The sequence below is a fragment of the Carassius auratus genome, chromosome 1 (assembly GCF_003368295.1).
Source record: "Carassius auratus strain Wakin chromosome 1, ASM336829v1, whole genome shotgun sequence".
NCBI lineage: Eukaryota > Metazoa > Chordata > Actinopteri > Cypriniformes > Cyprinidae > Carassius > Carassius auratus.
Window position 1 is genome coordinate 3,437,694 of NC_039243.1, and position 24,365 is coordinate 3,462,058.

A 24,365-nucleotide genomic window follows, 5' to 3' on the forward strand; every position below is an offset into this window, starting at 1 on the left:
ATAATATCTGATCATTTGTACATTCAGATTTTACACGCACTTTTAACTGTACTCTTGGAGTGGGACTGAATCAGTCATTAGTGATTTTCTGTTCGTGTTATATTCGGTGGATGCGCATGCGCGAGCTGCATGTGAGAGCAGTGTTTATAGAGCCCAGAATAACCGCAGCCGCCACGAGACACGCCTTCAGTCGAGAAGGGTCTGGCTGCAGACTTGCACTTGCACTCTCAGACTTGCACTCTCAGACACTTGCACTTCCGCTAGTGACATCACTTGCAGTCTTTATTTTTTATTTTGTTGATTTTTTTTATTACTTTTTGTTTGAATCTCTCAACATTTTACAACAGTAGCCAGGTGGCGAAGACAAGAAAAAAGAAACTAAATTACAATGTCACTTACACTCGCAATCGACACAAATCGTGCATGTTGCCAATGGAGACAAGATGCTGTGGTGGTGATTAAATGATTAAAACTAAATTAGTAGGCCTACTACTATAATGTACAGGGTCCTGCAAGAAAAAGACAGAACAGCAGAATATGAACGCAATGCTCAAAGTCTTTCATTAAGCGTTTTCCTCCTGTAGTAAAAACAAACACGTATTAAGGTAAACATGGATTAAGGTACATTAAGTTCAATTAAAAGACCAAATATGACCAAATATGATATAGTTATTATTTAAAGTACTACAAGGTAAGCAGATGGCTATGAACACAATGCGCAAACTTTGTCCTCCCATACAACAAAACGCTTAAAGGGTTAGTTCACCCAAAAATCATAATTATGTTATTAACAACTCACCCTCATGTAGTTCCAAACCAGACCTCCATTTATCTTCAGAACACAGTTTAACATCACTTCAGTCAGTGTACTGTTTGAGTACATGAATTACTCTGGGATATTGGTTTGTTTGAACTCAGAGGGAGTGTCAGCCACATAAAAAAAGATAACTGCTCAAGTCATTTGTGGATTAAAACGATTCAGTTCGATTTGGTGAACTGGTTCAAAAGATCTGGTTACATCGAATGATTCGTTCATGAACCAGAGATCACAAACTGCTTTGATTTGAACTCTCTCTGACAACAGACACGGAAGAGAAGACAATGGTGAATAAAGTCGTAGTTTTTGCTATTTTTGAACCAACATGTATTTTCGATGCTTCAGAATATTCTAACTGACCCTCTGTTGTCGCATGGACTACTTTGATGATGTTTTTCTAACCTTTCTGGACATGGACAGCAGACCGAACACACAGTTTCAATGGAGGAACTGAGAGCTCTCGTACTAAATCTAAAATATCTTAAACTGTGTTCTGAAGATAAATGGAGGTCTTACTGGTTTGGAACGACATGAAGGTGAGTTATTAATAACATAATTATTATTTTTGGGTGAACTATCCCTTTAATGTGGCCTAATAACAGACTAAGATGATAAAGACAATTCAGTAGGCCTAGCCTATATGTCTTTTGTTGTTGCCTCAATGTATACAGACCAGAAAATATGTACGTGTCATGCATTATGAAATGCATTAAGTGATTTTAAAAGGATCAACTCTGTACAGACAAGCATACGAGTACACTGATATAAACTAGTTTTAGACAGTTTATTCTATATGGAAAAATGCTTAACGTGAAACTTTGCATGTTGTGTTTATTCTGGGCTCACGTGCTTGCCTGTACCTATTAGTTATGTATTTTATTAATGTAGAGAAGCATATTGAGTTTGGCCTTTATCATCTTAGTCCGTTATGCCACATTTTGCAGTATGTAAGGAAAATAATATATACATATTCATTATATTAATGAACTGTATATTTAATTAGAAAATGTAATAGCATCTTAATATATTAAGCCATGTTAAGTGTTTTTTTCCACACTTAGCGAAAGACTCATATTCATATTCTGCTGTTCTGGCCACGGATTTGCCGGTCTTGTCTTTTTCTTGCAGGACCCTGTACATTATAGTACTAAATTAGTTTTAATCATTTAATCACCACCACAGCGCCTTGTCTCTATTGGCAACACGCACGATTTGTGTTGATTGCAAGTGACGTCACAGGAAGCGGAGAGTGCAAGTAGCTATTGCAAGTAACAGTGTAATTTAGTTTCTTTTTTCTTGTCTTCGCCACCTGGCTACTGTTATAAAATGTTGGGAAATTCAAACAAAAGTAATAAAAAAAATTCAACAAAATAAAAAATAAAGACTGCAAGTGATGTCACTAGCGGAAGTACAAGTGTCTGAGAGTGCAAGTCTGAGAATGCAAGTGCAAGCCTGCAGCCAGACCCTCTTGCTTCAGTCACACACACTCAAGAAAGACACGCCATGCGAGCCATCAAATGACTACACGACATTCGACAACATAAATAGCACGAATTATGGTTTATCACCGCATGGCATCCTGGTGCAAAAAAAAAAAAAAAATGGGTATAAGCCATAAAAACGTAACCATACATGGTTGACTTAAAACCAGCTACGGCTGTACTAAGCGATAGTTTATGCTAATATAAACGCAAAAGGATCATGGGGCACTAACCTTTTTTTGATATAAATGCCTTTTATTCACGATGTCTTGGCTAAGTACTTCATTACCCACAATACTGAACAATCCCACAGTGTTGCATCTGATTGGTGGAGCTCGTGTGACCATCTGGTTAAACCCCGCGAAGGTCCGTGAAGACTGAAGATCATTAATAAAAAAAATAAATAAAATAAAAACCTGTGTTGCATTTTTGCATGGTAGACTTATCAGTGCAATCATGATCTCCTTGGCTGCCATGAGAGTTTTGCAGGGAGGTTGGTAACTTTAGTTAGCATTATCGTCCACTTAAGCTAGGCTACTGTAGCCTTCATATGGTATGAGTCATATCAAGCATTTTATAATGCCACTGTCAAAACAATATTTAGCCTAGACATACCTTTTTGTGCATTTACTGATCATTTGTGTAATGGCAACGACATGAAAGTGAAAGTGAAGTGACATTCAGCCAAGTATGGTGATCCATACTCAGAATTTGTGCTCTGCATTTAACCCATCCGAAATGCACACACACAGAGCAGTGAACACACACACACACTGTGAGCACACACCCAGAGCAGTGGGCAGCCATTTATGCTGCGGCGCCCGGGGAGCAGTTGGGGGTTCGATGCCTTGCTCAAGGGCACCTAAGTCGTGGTATTGAAGGTGGAGAGAGAACTGTACATGCACTCCCCCCACCCACAATTCCGTCCGGCCCGGGACTAGAACTCACAACCCTTCGATTGGGAGTCCTACCCTCTAACCATTAGGCCACGACTTCCCATGTGTTGACAACTGAGCGGTGATTGCAGTCAGATACAAAGCACTGCACCATGTTGCTGACGTTATCGTTAACCACTTTCACACACAATATAAAATACACAGTGATAAATATAAAAATCAATACACAATACCTATATAAAACACTATTTATTTACACAATTAATACTGAAAGAACTGCCATTACTGCACATTCACTATATAAAATAAAATTCACTGGAGGAAAAAGTTCGCACGGGCAGCCGTCATCAGATTTGGAAGTCACTCAAAAGGCTCGTTCGCGGCTGTGGGCTTCAGTCGAATTCAATGAGGCGCGGTGGTTTATGGGATGAGTAGTTCCTGCGCTCGAAATGAAAATATGTACACAGTCTTGTACCTTTGACTTTTTTTGGATTTTCTCTTAAATTTTTCACTCGAAATGATATGTTATATGCTTATGAATTCAGCCGTAGCTGGGCGGGACTGTGATGCTCTATTGGACATGTTAAGACAGTTTACCTGAAGACCGTGATCGATTCTCAAACCGGTTGTTCTCATGAACCGCTTCTGTAGTGATCAGAGTCTTTGGACTCTTTGAAGCAGACCGTGTCGAGTCTGAGTTTAGTTTTGTAAAATAATATATACATATATATATATATATATATATATATATATAGAGAGAGAGAGAGAGAGAGAGAGAGAGAGAGAGAGAGAGAGAGATAATAATAATAATATAGAAATAAACAGTATTATTTTGCATTGTTAAATTGGGGCATATAAAAAATTCTAAATGTGAATTTTCTTTGTCTTGCCAGTTTTATTGTTTTATTATTGTTTATATACTGTTCTTGTATTTATTGATATCTAAAAATAGCTTTTATTTTTATATTTTCAGTTTGATTTTCATTAATAAAGTAAAACAACTAATTTTGTTATGTAATGTTATTATTTGAATGCATTCATTAAATTTTAGTTTCGTTTTTATTCTCATTTGGTGAAAAAAAAATCAAATTATTTTTATTATTATTATTATTATTATTATTATTATTATTATTATTATTATTATTATTGTTGTTATTACTATTATTATTATATTTTTCAGTTACACAACATTTAAAATCTTGGTAACATTGGTTGTCTAAGTTGTGATTATGATTTCCTTTGACTGGAAAAGTCTTTTCAGAGCAAATGCATGGATATTAAGATAAATATGAGATAGATTAGGATAAGTGTTGGATATTGTATAAATTGTTGTACCTCTGCTTGGAGATCAGCTGATACAGAGATGCAGGAGGATCGTTCAGGGTTTGTGAAATGATGGTTCTGTGTGTGCAGTGGTCTGACGCACGAGGCTCGCGCGCGGGACGTGGAGCAGGTGTACCTCCGCTGTGCTGAAGGAGCTCTTGAGTGGCTCTATCCCACAGGAGCCCTCGTCGTCACCCTGAGGCCCAACCTGCCCCCAGCGGAGGGTCACCTGCACGCCTGTGTCAAGCCACGGCCGGACTCTCGTGGAGCCACGCTGTACGTGGAGCGGAGCGGAGCGCTGTGTCTGCTGTTGACGGATGAGGACCAGGCGTCTGGACGCGTACGCTGCTTCAGTCTCAGTCTTTTTTTTTTTTTTTTTTTGGCAAAAGAATCATAATCACGGCTTAGACAGCCAGTGATACACAGTACATTCAATGCATGAACCAAATATAATAATAACAATCATCATAATCAGGTATGCTTTTCCATGTCTTTTATTAAAACAGAAAATATATATATTTCAATTGTATTTATTAATATACACTAATTATCAATACACATTATTATTGTTTACCTTATTTTTATTTATTTATTTATTACAAAATAAAAGCATTAAAGAATGTAAAATGCCATCGTCCCAGTACTATTTTAGTATTGTTTACATACTATTATAGTATTTTTGTTTTATTCATGATCCTATTTCATATAACATTTTTATTTTATTTTTTATCTTCATTTTCTTTTTGCATTACTTTAATTTGAATAATTCTAGTACTTGAATTACACATACTTTATTTCAATGAGTTGCCAAGGCAAGCACAAGCTTTTCACCCAATATTTACATTTCATTTTAGCTTGATAACAATAAACAAAAGATGATTTTTAATAAAACATTTTAGCTTCAATTTAACAATAACAACACTGCATCTCACACAATGATTTTTAGGATGTTAATATGACACAAGAAGCTGGTGTGAACTCAAGGAAACGTCATTGCAATATTTGCAATATACACGAGAGAGAGTGAGTTATGTTGAATAAGAACAGTCAGAGGAGCATCATTCACAAGAAAGACTGGATTAGAGAGGTGCTTCCCAGATCCCTGTTCAGCCTGACATGAGAACATAAACAGTGTAATCAGAGCTGTCAATCACAGCCAGCGCTGCGTCTGATTGGCCCGATGCTCACTCAAGTCCACTCTCATTGGTTAGTTTGATATGATGGGTTCCTAAGCGCTGTATTGGTTGTGAAGGTTAGATGAGAATTAATACAGTAGCTTCATAGTTTAAAGAGGAACATGTAATGATATAATTCAGTTCATACACAGCTGTCTGTAGAGAATCAGCTGAAATATATTACAACTAATTTTCCTCACACATGCTACTCACATTTGTTATTTCTTGTTCTTTAGTTTCCCTCCCCCTCACTTTTCCTGTCTTTTCCCCGCTCTGTTCCCAGAGGCTTTAGCTTTAGAAACATGTAAGTGTTGAGGTGTGCTGAGCTCCTCACCTGCTGGTCTCACACACACTCATGCTTGGACAGGCTTAAAGTGTGTGTGTGTGAAAGGAGTTTTTTTTAAGTCTTAACTCTTTCATGTAAGCAATGAAAGTGGACTGTGATTTATACAAGCTCAAGCTCCTAAAAAAGTACCATAAATGTCATCCATGTGACTGAAATCCCTCTTTTGTCAGATTTCCAGTCAATAATTTTTGTTCTGTTAATCAAAGGGCTATCAAAGTGTGATTTGTTGGTTCAACTGGCCTTTTAACTGAAGTCTGCAGTGCTCCTAAAACAGCTCCTGCAGTCGTGTCTGCTTCTCTTGAAGTTTATAATTAAAAATGCAAGGTTTATAAGTAAAAATCTAAGACATAACCATTACAGTGACATGCACAAGTTTGGGAACTCCTTGCAGAATCTGTGAAAATGTGAATAATTTTAACAAAATAAGAGAGATCATACTAAATGCATGTTATTTTTTATTTAGTACTGCCCTGAGTAAGACATTGTACATAAAAGATATTAATATTTAGTCCACAAGACAAAAGGTGAAGAAGATAAAGAAGATCAAGGTAAATTGTACTTAATTTGTGTTCTGGGAAACATACTCTGTTGCTTACGAAGAGCAGAACAAAATGGAAAAAAAATATATATATTTCAACAAAATAGGAAATATTTGGACATCTTCATGGTGTTCATCGAGCTCTTAATGCATCTTGTTTCCGTCTGGAGCAGCATTGAATGTTTGAATCTTTTTAAATAGTTGTGTTTGAGTCCCTCAAATGTCCTCAGTCTGAAAAGATGTATCTCAAAATCATAAAGTCACTGCTGGAAAGGGTTCAACTATGCAAAGATGCTGGAAAACTGAAGAATCTGCAGGACCTTAACGATTTTTCTGAAGAACGCTGCTCAGTTTAACTGTTCAGAACAAACAAGGGACTCATGCACAACCATCACGAAACAGAAAGACAGTCGAGGATCATCAGGTAACAGAACATAGTACTAAGAACCAAGGGTTCCCAAACTTTTGAGTGGGGTTATTTTAATAATTTCAGCATTTTTTTTTTTGTCTTGTGGACTAAATATTAATATCTTTTATGTACAATGTCTTACTCAGGGCAGTACTAAATAAAAAATAACATGCATTTAGTATGATCTCTCTTATTTTGTTAAAATTATTCACATTTTCACAGATTCTGCAAGGGGTGCCCAAACTTTTGCATATAACATTTTGTAAAAGTTACTTTACAGTTGTGAATAAAAAACCTAAAAATAACATATATCTATCTGCTAGTGTGAGTCTGAATGTGTTCAATCACATTTCCATTGAATCGTTTCACAGGGCGAGTCTGGAGATCAATGCTTTACGTTTGCATTTCACCCAATTTGTGTGACTTAACTGAATGTGTTGAGGAAAAGATGATAAATGTCTTGTTATTTTGCCTTCTAAAACTAACACGCAGCACGATCAGTGCAGTCTGATTCACTTCTGATCTGTTTGAGTCCTTCGCTGCTTCATCAGAGCATCTGATTCACTTGTGTGAGTGAAATATGACAGCCTGTTGCAACACGTTTTATAATAAATGTTGTAGTTTAAATCAACATTAAACCACATTAATAGATTTATAACATTAAACTGTGAATCTTGAAAACATTGAAAATGTTAGTTACGGTGTTCTTTTTCTATTTATGTGTTATTATAATGTAATATTTATAAATAAAACCTAAAAACAGTTTCTTTAGTTTTAGTTATTTTATAATTGTAAATATATATATATATATATATATATATATATATATATATATATATATATATATATATATATATATATATATATATATATATAAAATAAATAATAATAATAATATAAAATACCATTAAAGAATGTTCTATAAATGTTTTATTATTATAATTACTATTATTAGTATTGTTGTGAATATAAAACCTATTCTAAGAATTGTTATAATAATAATGAAGATGTTAGATTTTGGTTCACCTGAACAGGGTCAGAGGGCAAAGTTCAGAGATCACAGGGCACAGCTGGAGTCAGACACATCTGAGGAGGACATGTGTTCACGTGTGTGTGTGTGTGTGTGTGTGTGTGTGTGTGTGTGTGTGTGTGTGTGTGTGTGTTTCAGCTGCATGCAGGCCCTGCTCTGATGAGGAGCTGCTGATGGCGATCTGCACCAGTGACTTTGGTAAGATCCACCTGCTTCTTACTGCTTCAAACGCTTATTTACTATTATTAAACTCCAGTGAAGTCAGAATGTACATTATTCTCCAGAAAGTAAGTCACACAGTCTTTGTTGTTGAGAGAAATTTTTTTACATTTTATTACTACATTCAGAAATAATGTAAAATACCGGTTAATAACAGTACTATAAACATGTATCTTATGTTTTGTGTGCTTGACATTGATTGCATTATATAAGTCGCTTTGGAAAATAAGTTGCAGCATGTGTCAAATGATAATAAATGTGAATTAAATTCCAAAAACAGGGTAATTAAAACGAAAAAAAATTATATGTGCATATTTTGCATGCTTGACTTTAATTACATTATACATGTCACTTCGAAAATAATACAGAATCACATTTCAGAAAAAAAAAAAAAAACATATATTTTGGAAAATAGGCTAATTAAAATGAAAATGTTTTACCTGCTTGATGTTAATTGCATGACATAAGATGTTCAAAAGATGACTTTTATTCTGTTAATGTTGTAAATCTCAGTGGTGCGTGGCAGTGTTCATCACGTGGAGGAGGAGGAGGATGATGAAGGTCAGGTGTCAGTGGTGTTGTGGTTGAGTCAGGTGTACCGTCAGAAGAGCCGTGTGTTTGTGTCCGGCGGCGGGGGCGTGTGAAGACACTGCGGCGGTGCGGCCCGCGAGCAGGACAGGATGAGCTCCTCTTCATGGGATCTGTGCAGTTTCAGGAAGCGTGGCTGGGATGTGCTCCTCTCTACAGACACTTCATCAGTCTCTACCGAGCGGCTCTGGATGCCGGAACAAACCCCTGCAGCATACACACAGACTGAGAGACACAGACAAACATGCTCGATTTAGCCCAAAACCAACGAAACAAATAAGAAATTAGTTTTAGGATTAAATTAAATCACGATTATTTTAGAATCAGTTTTGACATAATTTTAATAAAAATCAAACACATTGCCCCTCCAAAATTCTCATCACTGCTTCATCCAGAGGCTTTTTTTTTTTTTTTTTTGGCAGATCGGTGCATTCCAGTGATTATCTGGATAAGTGCCCTGGACCACAAAAACAGTCTGAAGTGTCAGTATTTATTTGAAAGAACTATTTGAGAACTATTTGAAAAATCTGGAATCTGAGGGTGCAAAAAAAAATTTAATAAAATAAATAAATAAATAAATAAAGGCCTAAATAGGCCTATTGAGAAAATCACCTCTGAAGTTGTTCAAATAAAGTCATTTACAATGCATATTTGATATATTTACAAAATATCTTCATGGAACTTGACCTTAATATCTTAATGATTTTTGGCATGAAATAAAAATCTATAATTTTGATCCATACTATGTATTTTTGTATATTGCTACACATATACCTGTGCTACTGATGGCTGGTTTTGTGCTCCAGGGACACACATGTCATGTGTCACATGCGCTTCTACACCTGGACCTGTACCTGCTGGACACTGAAGCCTGCGCTCACTCACGCTTCTACACTACTATATATATATATATCTACCACAAACAGGACGAATTTCAGTGGTGGTTATTTAGGTCATTTTACCTAGATTTGGTGTGTATGTGAGGGAAGTTACAACTCGACTAGCTGCATTAAATTCCTGTTGAAACACCTTCTGTTAATAGCACGTTTTATCATTTTCCATGAAGTCTCGATGTTACATCATCATTTGCCTTAGTCACTCTGTGGTAAGCATCTGTTTTTGTGTTTTGTGTCTGTTTTTCATACTTCATAAAACAAGTTTGAAGGTGTTTCAGGTGTTTTTAACAAAAAGTGTTTGAACACACATTTAATGCAGACAGTCAATGCTGTAACTTCCCACACAGACACAGTCTTAACAAAAAAATCTACATTCAATGATACAAACAACCACTTCTGAAATCCTTCTAGTTTGTGTGTTGGTTGACCAGCACTTTAACTACAGGCAATCAACAGACAAGGAGAAATGTGGTGTGACTTGACACAATGAAGTCACGATTATAAACATTTGATTTAAAGCTGCAGTAACTGAGGTGTGTTTACATTCAGCTTAATTTACAATCCATTGGGCAGGTCCTGGATCATAGACTGTGCTGTAAATCACTGATTTATCCATCATCACAACGGATCTGTGGAACGACATAATCAAATATGAAGGGAGAACGAGCTTTTTTCTAAACTGATTGAGAGCCAAAACAAGTCATTCAGGAGCTCATCAAAGTTCAGTCAGTTCAGAGGGATCATGCAAATTGTTTTATATATATATATAAAATAAAAAAGAGAAAATGTTTCAATTCTATGTAGTTTCTCACCCCACCGCTGAATCAGGATGGTCCATTCTCAGATTCTCATAATCGCTTTCATTGTTTCTGATGTGTTGGATGTTTGAGTAATTTGTCTGTCCTGCGGTCTGATCTGATCTGTTGGCAGAAACTCTGTCATACAGACCGTCATCAAAGTGGTTTCTGTCTGAGCTGGAAGGCAGGTGAAGCTGGAGAAAGAAGCCAAGACATTTCAGAAAAGTAAACTTTAAAACTAAAATCACCTGCATGAGATTCCTGTTCCTGCAAACATTAGATCCCTATAAGAAGATTTAATAAAACGCACTGATTTCTCATTCTTTGACATGCTGGATTCAGATACCAAAGTCAAAAATATGTTGTACATCACAGCACCACATGTAATTTAACTTAAGATGGATGATATTTCTACACTGTATGTTCTGACCTGAATCTGCCTTGCGTCTGACACTGCACTTCCTTGTCTCTTCCTGTAGAGCAGAGATAAACATAATTAATAATTATGAATGAGTACACCACTGTGAAATATGAAACCAAAGATCTCACCTCATGAACATGATGATGCAGATAAGAAATAAAACTCCACATCCGACTGCAATCACTACAGCTGTGTACAGGACTCTATTATGTCCACCTAAAGCAGAAAATATAAATACTAAAATATGACATAATGTCTACATAGGAATAGAAACCATGATTTTTTTATCTGCAAGATAAAAAGATTTTTTTTATCTGCTTGAATATGTTTGATGGGAATCTTGCACTAACATATATTTTTCTCCGTGCTATTTATTTGTTGCATATAGCATATTTTTAGGGCCCGAGCACCGAAGGTGTGAGGACCCTATTGTATCTGCTTCGTTTATTATTATTATTAGGGCTCAAGCCTGGAGGGCGAGAGCCCTATTGTTTTCCTTAGGATTATTTGTTATTATTATTATTTTTCTTCAAGGTTTCGGGGGCTTTTGGGGCCCTTAACATGCTTAAAAAGTCTTGAAAATTGGCACACACATTGGAACCTGCGGCCATTAGGGCCGGGCAGAGACTGATACACGGGCGTGGCACAGGGGCTCTACAGCGCCCCCTGGAATACTGAGGGCCATATATCATACATACTTGCACGTAGACACACGAAACTCGGTACACATGTAGATCTCATCAAACCAAACAACTTTTGTACTGCATGTCATAGGCTCCGCCCAACAGGAAGTTGGATATTTAGGGTTTAGTATTCATATTTTTCGTCAAAGTTGTGGGGGCTTTTGGGGTCCTTAACATACTCAAAAACTCTTGAAAATTTGCGCACACTTTGGAATCTGTGGCCTTTAGGAGCCTTCAGAGGCTGGGACCCGGGCGTGGCACAGGGGCTCTATGGCGCCCCCTGGAACACAGTCATAAATGTTGATGTATAGCTCACACATACTTGCTCGTATTAATATGAAACTCAGTACACATATAGATCTCATCGTGCTGAACAACTTTCGTACTGCATGTCATTCGGCTCCGCCCAACAGGAAGTCAGCTATTTAGAGTTATGTAAAAAGCGCATGCTCTGGAATTTGAAATACTTGTCATAGGTTTTTTTGCCGATTGCCACCAAATTCGGTCAACATGATCTCAAGACATTGGGGATGAAAAATTGCCAGGGGATTTTTGATATCTCGAACGGTTTGCTCGTGGCGAGGTGTTGAAATTATGGCGAGAAATGAGAAACAGGAAGTGTCTAATACCATCCACATACATTTCCTGATTTTAATCAGACTGCATCAGATTATTCGTTGTATGATGTCGATCGCATATATGTGACTATTAGGAGTCAAAGTTATAGCGCCACCAACTGGCAGCAGGAAGTGTGTCATTTTCAAAATGATTTGAATTCAGCATCTTATTTTTACTCGATTTGCTTCAAACTTCATCAGAATAATGTTAAAACACAGCCGATATAAATCTGCTGGGGGGATATTGATATCTAAAAATATTGTTGCCGTGGCAACATGTTAAACTGGAATACTTCTCAGGTGATTTTGAGGCATATAACATGCTTAGAATTTCATCAAACTCAGAACACATATCAGTATTTATGATAACTAGACACTGGCAAAAGTTCATAAGAGGGCGTGGAAGAGGCACTCTATAGCGCCACCTTTTGTCAAAAGTGGCGGGGTTAGTTTTAGCTACAGACACCAAACGCGGTACAAAAATTTTTCTTATCAAGACGGACAACTTTCTAATTCACAGTCATCAGCTACGATCAACAGGAAGTCAGCTATTTTGATTTGAATGTGGATTTTTTTTTACATTTAGCTGTGAATTAATGCATACTGCTCAGAGGAGAGTAACACTATACACACCAAACTTTGTCTACATGATGCCAAAACATTTTAAACAACTTAAATTGCCAATGGATTTTGGATAGCTTAAACGGTTTTGTCGTGGTGATTTTTTTAAATGACAGTAAAAATGGAATTATTAATTTTCCTGCATTTTTTAATTCCAAACACTTCAAAACCTTTTTTCGTACAGAAAAAAAGTCATTCTGAGTAAATATGGATAGTTTCACGACTTTACAACACTGTATGGATAACAGAAAATTAAAAAACTGTCAGACATCTCATCTCACTCTGTCCCTCTGTTTGAGTATATGTGCTTCAGACTTCCATTGTCTGAGAGAAATAGCGCCCCTACAGGTTCAATTCCCGGACTTTTACTTTCACTTTTAAATCGGTTAAAAATACAAATAAATACTTAGATTTAATTCACACTGACAAGCTAAACCAACATATCTGATTATTACCGGTTCAGGGCTCATGGATAAATTATTTCTGGCCAGAGATACGTGAGAAATAGGAGAGATGAATCTGGAGTAAAGAGCTCAGAAAAAACGAATTTATTCCTGTTTTAAAGCTTTTAAAAATAAATTATTACAGCGATATCACACAATCAACCAATTAGAACACACCAAGAGCTAAATTCAGATGTTTTTGAACTGTTTGTGTGAAAATGAATTATTTGCGGCTGCCTATCTGAAACCACTGCCTCCGATCAGCGCGTACAGTGTCGAGCTCAAAACAAACGAATTTATTCTTGTTTAAGAGCTTTTTTAAATAAAATATTACCACAAATGCACACAATAAACCCATTGTAACACTACAAGAGCTAAATGCAGGTGTTTGTGACCCGTTTATGTGTGCAAGACTATTTGAAAGCGCGACTGGCAGAATAACATATATCTCTCGAGCTGCAGGATTCTGCCTTTCGTCGTAAGAACGAACACATCACGGACAAGATTATTTCAAAATACATAATAGCTTGGCGACTATAAACGAAAACAGCCACGTGAACATAAACTGTTGAGAAATAAATCTGAAATGGATCTACTGGATTTTAATATTAAGTGACCGCATATACCAGCTGCTTCTGTCTTCAATTTTGATCCATATAAAAAATGAAACTCATTCATCTTGGCTGCTTTTTTTAATGTGTGTACGTATTTATTTATTTATTTATTTATTTATTTATTTATTTATTTATTTATTTATTATTTTGCTCTAACAAGAATTAATCTATATTTAATTAAATCAATTACATTTTATTTTACATTTGATTTGTCCATTTCTGCATCTAAACGCCTAAAAACCTAAAACATGCTCTATTATACTATTGTTAGCAATTTCTTTATCGTCCAATTTATCTGGTGTACACTTTTATTTTCATAATAAACTTGTTTGTTAGATTATACACAGTTACAGTGGTCTATAATAAATATTGACAGGTTTTATTCAAGCTGTTTAGAATGATTGCAGTAGGCAAATGTTTTGAAATGTAAATAAAATAAAAAAAAATTAAATAAATAAATAAATAAATAAAAAACATTGGAAAAGAATAACTGTTGTACATTTTTATACATTTTGTATAATTTCATAGTTTATGCATTATAGTTATAAAAACAAATAAATTTAGCCACTCACATAAAATCTTATAGGCCTTATCCTTTTCTGACAGTTTTAGGGATTTTTAAAAATCCTAAAAAACCTTATTTGTGCTGCAAATAATAATTTCAAACTCAAACAGTAAATATTCAGTTCATGCTTTATAAAGCCTTGTCCCAATATTAATAGTCAATAGTAAGCAGTTTATAAATACAGCTATAAAAAGCTTGTTCTTGGGTTATAAGCACATTTATTAAAAAGGAGAGTAAAGGGTCAGTTATCTTCCTATGAAAAATAAAAAAAAAAACAAAAAAAAAACAAACAACAACACAGATTGATACAGAACTCAGAAATTTTATTGTGGATTTATGATAAAATCAGCCTGTAAATGAATTCATACTCCTCCAAGAAGACACAAGTTCACAGCAAACTTTTTTAACATGAAGCTAATATACTGAAGATGTTAAATTGCGAATGGGTTTAGGATAGCTTAAATGGTGTGGCCATAGCGATTTATTAAAGTAACATAAAAAAATACAATCGTTATTTTACTATATCTTTAAAATTGTTCATTCCAACTCTTCATAATTTTTTATATACGTAGAAGTCATCATTTGAAGGAAGCACAGTAAGTTTCATAGCTTTATCATTTTCAAGAGCCAGCATAAAATTAAAACTATCATAACTTATAAATCAAGCTTGCAATTCTTAGTTCCAATAATGACCACCAGATGGAGCTATAGGATTACTTTTAAATAATTATTGTAAAACAAGTATGATTTAAATCATTTATAGAAATCTTTCAAAGAAAAATAATATGTATTTTATGTATTTTACTGATAAAATGACCCTCACTTAATTAGAATAACAAGCTGAAGTATTGTGAACTGTATATTAAGAATAATTCTTTATAAGCTTTATGGACAGATACGTTTTGAGTGACTCTTGAAGGTTCAGCACCACATCCTCTTTTACCACTGTTTAAAGAATTTATCTTACAGAACAGGTGTGAATGAATTTTGGATAGCTTGAATGATTTTGCGTGGTGATTTTTTGAAATAACAGTAAAAAAGTAACCAGTAAATGTCTTTTATTTTTTTAAAGTGCAGCTTCTAAACACTTCAAAAAAATGTACACATAGCAGACAAGTCATTCTGAGGAAATATGCATAGTTCCATGACTATACAACATTATATGGATGATAGAAAATTAAAAAACTATCATACATCTGATGTCACTCTGTCCCTCTGTCACTGTGGTTAATGTGTGTGTGTGTGTGTGTGTGTGTTTGTGTGTGTGTTAAGTGAATTAGGTGTGAAACTATCAGGGAGCATTTAGTCTCCAGCGCCAACATTTTACAGAACTGCCACTTTCCTGGAGTCTCAGAATTACAATGTGCCAGGTTCTGAGAGATCTAATATTCCAAAAAATTATTTAATTAGAATACTATGAAGTATTGTGAAATACTATATATTAAGACTTATATATATAAGACTATATATAGGCTTTCTGAACCGATTAGAGTGACTCGTGAAGGACCAGCACCACCTCCTCTTGTCCGATGGTTTGAGGAATATATCTTCCAGAATCCGGGATTAAGATTTAGGAGCTCATTTTTATTCCACCTCCTTTCCTGAAAGTCTGTCTTGCAGAATTGACTAAAAATTAATCTTCACATTAATTCCTAATTATTTTGCAATTCTTTTTGTCAGTTCTTCTTGACCTGTTTTTCTCTTCCAGCTTTCCTGGACTATTGTATAGCACTCATAAATGATTAAATAAAAAATAATGGTAGTTATTAAGATTGATATGGTTTGGAATTGGTAAAATGTGCTTGGAAAAAAATCACAATAAAACAATGTTTTAATGTTTAATTTGGAATATTAACTGACATGAATGAATGCTATATAAATATTGTTCATGTTAACATAATGTTTATAAATGAAATCTTATTGTAAAGTGTTACTAAAGTTATATATATATATATATATATATATATATATATATATATATATATATATATATATATATATATATATATTGTTCTGTGAATGTGATTTTAAAGTCTAGATGATTCGGATTAACCCTTTAACTGCCATATCATTTAAAACCTCACTGCCAGAGGGATATTGTGAATGCATGTGCCCGCTGGGCACAGTTTACCTGATGCCACCGGGGTGGCGATGGCATTGGTGGCTTGAGCCCGCCATCGCTGCTTGCAGCTATATTTATTATTATTATTATTACGGTGCCAAATGAATTGTCTTTTTGAAGGCCTAAACATACTCAAAAAGTCAGGAAAATTTGCACACACCTCCGAACTGGCGAAAATTGACGTCTGATAGGGGTTTCAGAAGTGGGCGTGGCAAAATGGCTCGATAGCGCCACCTATACACGTTCAGCGGTGTGCGCCTCAAGCTACGTTTCACGCACATGTATGAAAATCGGTACACACATGTAACACACCAAGACCTACAAAAAAGACTCTTGGAGCAAAATTCTAAACCCAACAGGAAGTCAGATATTTTTTATTTTATGAGCAAATTTTTTGTCATTTTTGTCATTTCCATGCGTTGTATTTTAACGAACTCCTCCTAGAGATTAATTCAGATCAATACCAAATTTGGTATGCCTAATCTAAAGGCCTTTGCGATGTTAAATTGCGAAGATCTTGTGTTTTCGTTCAAGTTCGTGTCGGTGGCGGCCTGGCGAATTTCGATGATTCGCTATGAAAAATGAAGTTGCTATAACTCAGACATACAATGTCCAATCTGCCCCAAACTTCACATGTTTGATGAGACTCCCAAACTGAACATATTGACATGCCCATATTCAGTTATAGTCATAGCGCCACCTATTGGCAACAGGAAGTGTCATATTTTACGCTGCGAAGAACTACTCCTAGAAATTTTATGACATCAATGTATTTTTTGTGGTCAGTCTAATCTAAAGGCCTGTGCGATGTTAAGTTGTGAAGATCTTGAGTTTTCGTTAAAAGGCGTGTTCATGGCGCCGTCACGAAGTTCGATGTCTCGCCATGGGAATAAAAGATGTTATAACTCAGGCATAAAATGTCCGATCTTCCCCAAACTGCACATGTGTGATAAGAGTCCTGGCCTGAACACATCGGAAGGCCAAAATTCCATCAGGTGTGGCAGAATGGCTCGATAGCGCCACCTATACACTTTCAACAGAGTGCGCCTCGAGCTATGTTTCACGTACATGTACAAAAATCGGTATTCACATGTAACACACCAATACATACAAAAAAGTCTCTTGGTACGAAATCCGAATCCCAACAGGAAGTCGGTTATTTAAAATGTTCTCTGCGAAATTGGCGTTGTTTTTGCCATTTTCAGGGGTTGTACTTTAACAAACTCCTCCTAGAGATTTATTCAGATCAACACCAAACCCGGTCAGTGTAATCTTAAGCCCTTTGCGATGTTAAATTGCGAAGATCTTTAGATTTTGTTAAAGGGCGTGTCCATGGCGGCCTGACAAATTTCGATGTTTCGCCATGAAAAAGGAAGTTGCTGTAACTCAGGCATACAATGTCCAATCTGCCCCAAACTTCACATGTTAGATAAAACTTCTGCCCTTAACAGATCTACATGCTCACATTCAGTTATAGTCATAGCGCCACCTATTGGCAACAGGAAGTGACATGTTTTACGCTGCGACAAACTACTCCTATAATTTTTTTGAGATTAACATATATTTTGTTGTCAGGCTTATCTAAAGGCCTGTGCAATGTTAAATTTTGGAGATCTTGAGTTTTTGTTAAAGAGCGTTTCCATGGCGCCATGACAAAATTTGATGTCTTGCCACAGCAAGAGAAGTTGTTGTAACTCAATCATAAAATGTTCAATCTTCCCCAAACTTCACATGTTTGATAAGAGTCCTGGCCTGAACACATCTGAAGGCCAATATTCCATTATAATGATAGCGCCACCTGCTGGCAACGGTAAGGTTGGCACATATATGGGATATACTTTGACATATTCCACTTATATTTATGACATTAAATGCATATTTCTCACCGTTCACCTTTTTACTAAAGCAACTCGCTGGTGGTGAGCCCGGGTGCGAGGGCCCGTTCATCGCTGCTTGCAGCTTTAATATTTAATTTATAATTGCTTAAACAATTATTACAATTAATTTATTTAAATTATTTTAATACATTTATATATATATATATATATATATATATATATATATATATATATATATATATATTTCGATTCTGATATTGTTACTGAGTTCAGAAAATGTTCCTCTACTCTAATAATTATGAACTACAACAGCAAAAACAAAAAACACATGCAAGTAAATGTAAACAAGTTGTCTTGTTAGGTCTACTGGACAGTCATTAACATCTGCACAAAACATTCATTTTGAGTCATAAATAATAATTGGAAGCATTTTGCAAGAATGGACTGTCCAAGGAGGTTCTCTAGAAACCTTAGCAGAAAATGATTTATATAAATGAGCTTCAACACTTGCTCTATCATTATTTTTCTGTCAAACTGCTCTACCTTTAACAGTGACAGTAACAGCGTCTGATCTCTGAGATCCATGTTGATTGTGAGCCTCACAGTAGTAGCGTCCACTCTGTAGTGCACTGAAACTCTGTCCAGATCCAACAGCTGAGCTTTGATTCTCCTTAAACCAGCTGAAGTTCAGAGCAGGAGGGTTTGAATCACTGCTGCAGATCAGAGTCACTGAATCTCCCTCCAATATTACACCTGATCCAGTTATAGACACTGAGACATTCCTGGGAGGATCTGAAAACAATCACCACACTATTAAAGACCTCTTATAAATTAAAAAAAAATATTAATGTGAGCTAAAATTATAAAAACAATCTAATATACGCACATGTGACGTTTAAAGTCACACCAGCAGAGTATTTCTCTCCATGTTTATTTCTGGACTTGCACTTGTATTCTCCACTGTGATCAGAGCTGATCTTTGAGATGCTGTAGATTCTTCCAGATCCTACAAACTTTTTTTCTTTAAACCAGCTGATTTCTGCAGGAGGGTTTGAATCACTGCTGCAGATCAGAGTCACTGAATCTCCCTCCAATATTACAGATGGACTGGTGGACACTGAGACGCTTTTTGGTGGATCTAAAGAGGACACATATGAAATGTGTAGTTCAAATCATTAACTCAGCAAGTTCAAAATAACTAATGAGTCTGTACTCACAGGTGACATTGAGCTGAGCAGCAGGAGAGATGTAAGTGTGTCCATGTAGAGCACAGCTGTATCTGCCTGCATCCTCTCTTCTGACTGACTGCAGCAGGAGTTGATTGTTTCTGTCTCTTCTCTCAGTTAATGGCTGTGAGTTTCTGTACCAGATGAATGTTGCTCTGTCAGTCAGAGTGCAGCTGCTTTTACATGTCAGACGGACATTATGACCCTCTGTCACTCTCTCAGGAGCCTCCACCTGAAGATCTGAACACAACACACACATTATATCTAGTGCTGCTGTCATACACTGATTATTATTCAACATAATGCACAGAAGAAGAGCTCAGCCTCATGAAAGTCACCTGTGACAGTAAGAGTCACTCCTGGATAACCAGTCCATTTTCCATCAGGTTTATCAGAGATGAATCTGAAATAGTACATGTGTTGGTCCTTCTGTGTCACATGACTCAGTCTGATGGTGCAGTTCTGCTGTTTGTCTCCCAGATACTGAAGCCTCTGACTGTATTCAGGATCATCAGACAGATCTGGAGGCTCTTCAGCCTTTACAGGGTTTTTGGTCCAGAACACTTTCTTGATCTTATGTCCAGTAGGGTATGTATAAGTGCAGCTCATTATCACTGATGAGGTCTTTAGTGCACAGATGTGTGAAGGACTGTAACTCACACCCCAACCAGCACTGAAAACATCTGAAATGAGTTTTGTTTTATTTAAACAAAAACTACAATTAACATCAATATTTCTTCAGTAAAACAACAGTAAGATAATTTTGGCATTGAATTAATAAGGAAATCACTGGATAGACATAACAAAGACACACTTCATGCGGGTCTTCATGCTGCACAGTGAAAAAAACGTTGGGTTGTTTTTTTAACCCAACCATTGAGTTACACATATTAGGTCAATGTGTTGGGTTATTTTAAAATTTGTTGGGTATTTTTTTTTTTTCATCGTTGGGTTATTTTTAGCCATAACCCAACTGTTGGTTTAAATATGTTTCCCGCTTCACTCCGTTCAAATTTTAACGGTCCAGACAGAGATCAGCTCGGACATCAGTGGCAGCCTGCATGATTATGAAGGGTAAGTAACTGTTAATATAATCGTATAATGTATATAACTGTTATAACATTAAGTAATGTGTCTGATACGTTAATTTTTTTTTTTTTTTTATATATATACGTTAAAAAAGTTTTTATTTCCTTTAGTCTGTTTGTTTCCCCCAGAGAGGATTCCTATTCCTGTTTGTTTGCAAGCATTAATACATTGAAGATTAGCTGCAAAACTTTTTAGACAAGAATTACTTAAAGTTAATAAAAATGTCTGGTGAAATGTGAAAGTTTGTCGAAATCATTAAAATTAAGCTAGAAAAAGCCGCATGTCCCATTTATCAGATCGGACCAGTGAATGAAGCTGCTCGAGGAAGCTCACACATCAGTCATGCGACAGACAGCTAGTGGTGGAAATTATGATTATTTCAAGAGATTCGTTCATTTTCAGTTTGTTCAACAAAATGATTCATTCAGAATCGTTCACTGATTCGTTCAGTGATCATTTCTTCGTATTACACAAAATATGCCAGCAGGTGGCAAAAAAAAAAAGAGTGTATTATGTGTTATGTCTTTAGTCAACGAACGTATTCACTTGTTACAAAAACTAAACTGGCTTTATTAAATTGTGTGTATAATCGCATTCAATATATAAAGTTTAATTAAGTTGTTCAGATGAACAAGCACAAGGTTTTCTTGCCTAATTAGCATTAATTGTTTGGTCAAAGTCTGTATATTATATATTCACATTCATAAATCAAGGATTAAACGTGGAGTTGCTAAATATCAAAAGTGTACACTGAAAAAAGTAATAAGTAAATTTAATTAATTTTTATTTGGCAAGTTTTTGCACAAGCATTTTTCAAGTAAATTTAACACATTTGGAAATTAAGTAAATCTACTTAACTAAGTTAAGTAAAAAATAATAATAATAATAATAAGTACATTTATTATTATTATTTATTATAGTAAGTAAAATTTAATTAAATAATATTGAATTAATGCATTTAGCAGACACTTTTATCCAAAGCGTCTTACGGTGCATTCAGGCTAACAATTTACACCTATCATGTGTTCCCGGGGAATCGAACACACAACCTTGCAATGTTCTACCACTGAGCTACAGGAACACTTCAAGATTTTGTGAAAAATAAGTGACAATTTCAGCATGAAGGACTGGATGCACATGATAAATATTCTGCAATTAAGAAAACAGACAAAAGAAATAGCACTGTAAAACCCGATAAGTAAACTTTACTCAACGATGAACAGCTGCTGTTAACAAACAGAATCACTGAAGAAAAGAGAAACACAAGAACTACTACAACTGACTTCAGACACAGACTTAGATGAAATCAACTGAAATAAAATACATGAAATCTCTCAAGATCTGATTAAACAACCCCACAAACAGCATCACCAGCTCCACTTATTAATAACCAGACTGACTTTATTTCTGTCAGACGTCTACAGAAGATCTTATTGAGAATGAACTAAGGTGTAGATGTTGATTTATTGTTTCATTTGAAGTAACCATGTTAGAGATCAGTGTCTGCTTTAGTTGGGCTCTTGACCCTTGATTTCTGTCTTAGTCTTTTCTCTGGCTGTTATAACTGTGTGTTTCTAAAACACATTTGTTGTAATTCAAACACCCAGAAGAAAAGCCATCAGCTGTTAACCTGTACCTAGGTGTAGGTTGTTACACTTTATATTGGTGATATAGCAGTGGGCAGCTATAGATCGAGCGCCTTGGGAGCAACTGGGGATTCAGTGCCCTGCTCAAGGTCACTCCAGTCATGAGTATTGAGAGTGGAAGAGAACGCTGTTCATTCACTCCCTCCACCTGCAACTCCTGCCAGCACCAAGACTCAAACCGGCGACCTTCGTGTTACAGGTCCAACTCTCTAAACATTAGACCACAGCTGTGGACTGTATTTGCACGTTTGTGTGTTTTGATGTGAATATGAATTGACACATTTGTACATCTTGAAAATGTCAGTTCTATTTTTACAAATGCTTGTACATTTAAAAAAAAAAAAAAATATATATTTGTAAATGTGTTATTTGCATATCTGTAATTTACAAAAAAGTAGTTCCAAAATATGGTTGTATTAAGTCATTTTTAATAAAAATACTGATGTTAATTAATATAAATAATTAACTCAACTGTTGGGTAACTTTTAACACAACAGGATTTTAACCCAATGGGTTGGGTTAAAATAACCCACAGATGGGAAGGTGCTATACCAACCCATAGTTGGGTTACAGGTTGGGTTATTTTTAACCCAACATTTTATATTGTGGTAGGAACATATCTTTTGTCATTCCTTTTTTTAAATAGCCAATGGAACTTAATTAACATGTTAAACACTCTTGAGACATGAACAGCATGCTGTACTATTACATACTGACAGAAATAAAAGCACATACAAGTGTCTGAAAACTCACTGTGAATCATGAGGAGAAAGATCACAGGAAGAGGAGGAGCCATTCTGACTGACATCACCATAGCAACAACTACAACACAGCAATTACAACATTCCAGCATGATTGAGATGAAACTGTGAGATGGATATTTTACAAGAAGAATACTTTTCATTCTTTCTAACTCAGATTCCCATGTTTTGTGTAATTATTTGTTAAATATACAGCAAGTTCTGAGTGAAAATTGTTTCAAAGGTATCCCTGCACCATTTTTATTCAGTCTAGTAACATTAATAATCAACCTTAATAAGAAATAGTTCATACCTTAGCGCAGGACACCTCATCAGCTGAAAGCAAATGATAAATGAGACATAAGGAAGGTTTACAAGCCTCATTTATAACCAGAGCGGCATCATTTCCTCCTCATTTCCTGTCTTTGTCTTTTCTTTTTCTTTTTTTTTTCTTCTTTTTTTACCTCTACTAACATCAAATATTGAATTAAATATATATTTAAAAAAATAAAATATATATTTTATAGCTTTGCAAATCCAAGAAAAAACAAAAAGTTTATTTTGCAGATTTTTAAATAGATGATAAATACATTATTGTAAATGACAGCAAGGAATAAACACATATTGCATGTAAAACTTTTGTGACACATACTAAAGACAGAAGTGAAAAAGTACCCAGAGTCCAAAAATACAAACACCTGACACTGACACCTGAGGGACATTCAGGGCTGGACTGAAAATAATTTCCAACATTACAAACAGAGCGCTTGAACCACCTGTACAGTGTTCTCTCCGCTGATGCGTCTGTTCTCTCCTCTTTGTGTCTGTCTTTATGTCTATGGCCTCTGTTAAAATCCTGTTTACAGACTTTGTAATATTTCCAAATATTTCAAGGGGTGACACAATATTTCTTTAGCTGGAGCAATATATACAGACGTCCAGTCTGCCTCAGCCTACATGCGTTCCTTCCATATAAACTGTGAATGCTCTGCATATCCCAGCTATTTGAGGCATTGAGTTAGCAGGCTAATTAATAGAAACATGATTGTAAATTGATCCCTTGTCATTTGAGATGTAACGTACATTTTAATAAAATGTTGGGAACATGTATGCAAAAATATTTATTTGTCAAACATCAGTGATTTTCTGAAAATCTGTGCCAGTTGATTCACAGCAGTTTTTGCCTCGGGCTCATCAGGACTTTTCTTCTACTTTTTTACTCTGA

The 24,365-nt window shown here is 35.6% G+C and overlaps 1 protein-coding gene and 1 pseudogene across 1 annotated transcript; one reads left to right on the forward strand and one right to left on the reverse strand.

Moving 5' to 3' along the window:
* The first annotated feature begins 4,590 nt into the window (after window positions 1-4,590).
* LOC113108788 (meteorin-like protein) lies at window positions 4,591-9,187 on the forward strand (annotated as a pseudogene).
* A 1,035-nt stretch (window positions 9,188-10,222) lies between these two features.
* Window positions 10,223-23,265, reverse strand: LOC113118145 (B-cell receptor CD22-like). The gene is made up of 7 exons (XM_026287127.1): window positions 23,154-23,265; window positions 20,004-20,348; window positions 19,657-19,905; window positions 18,983-19,231; window positions 11,065-11,152; window positions 10,946-10,988; window positions 10,223-10,709 (listed from the first exon to the last, which is right to left on the reverse strand). Exons 1-7 carry the CDS (start codon window positions 23,251-23,253, stop codon window positions 10,527-10,529), a joined length of 1,257 nt encoding a protein of 418 aa, XP_026142912.1. The 5' UTR covers window positions 23,254-23,265; the 3' UTR covers window positions 10,223-10,526.
* Window positions 23,266-24,365: the final 1,100 nt, after the last annotated feature.

Excerpts from the sequence above, each read along its gene's own strand:
- LOC113118145 (XM_026287127.1), bottom strand. The coding sequence starts at position 23,253 with ATGCTGGAATGTTGTAATTGCTGTGTTGTAGTTGTTGCTATGGTGATG. Across the intron at positions 19,232-19,656 it reads TGCTCAGCTCAATGTCACCT|ATCCTCCCAGGAATGTCTCA; the intron begins GTGAGTACAGAC and ends GATTGTTTTCAG. Across the intron at positions 10,989-11,064 it reads TGCATCATCATGTTCATGAG|GAAGAGACAAGGAAGTGCAG; the intron begins GTGAGATCTTTG and ends TCTGCTCTACAG.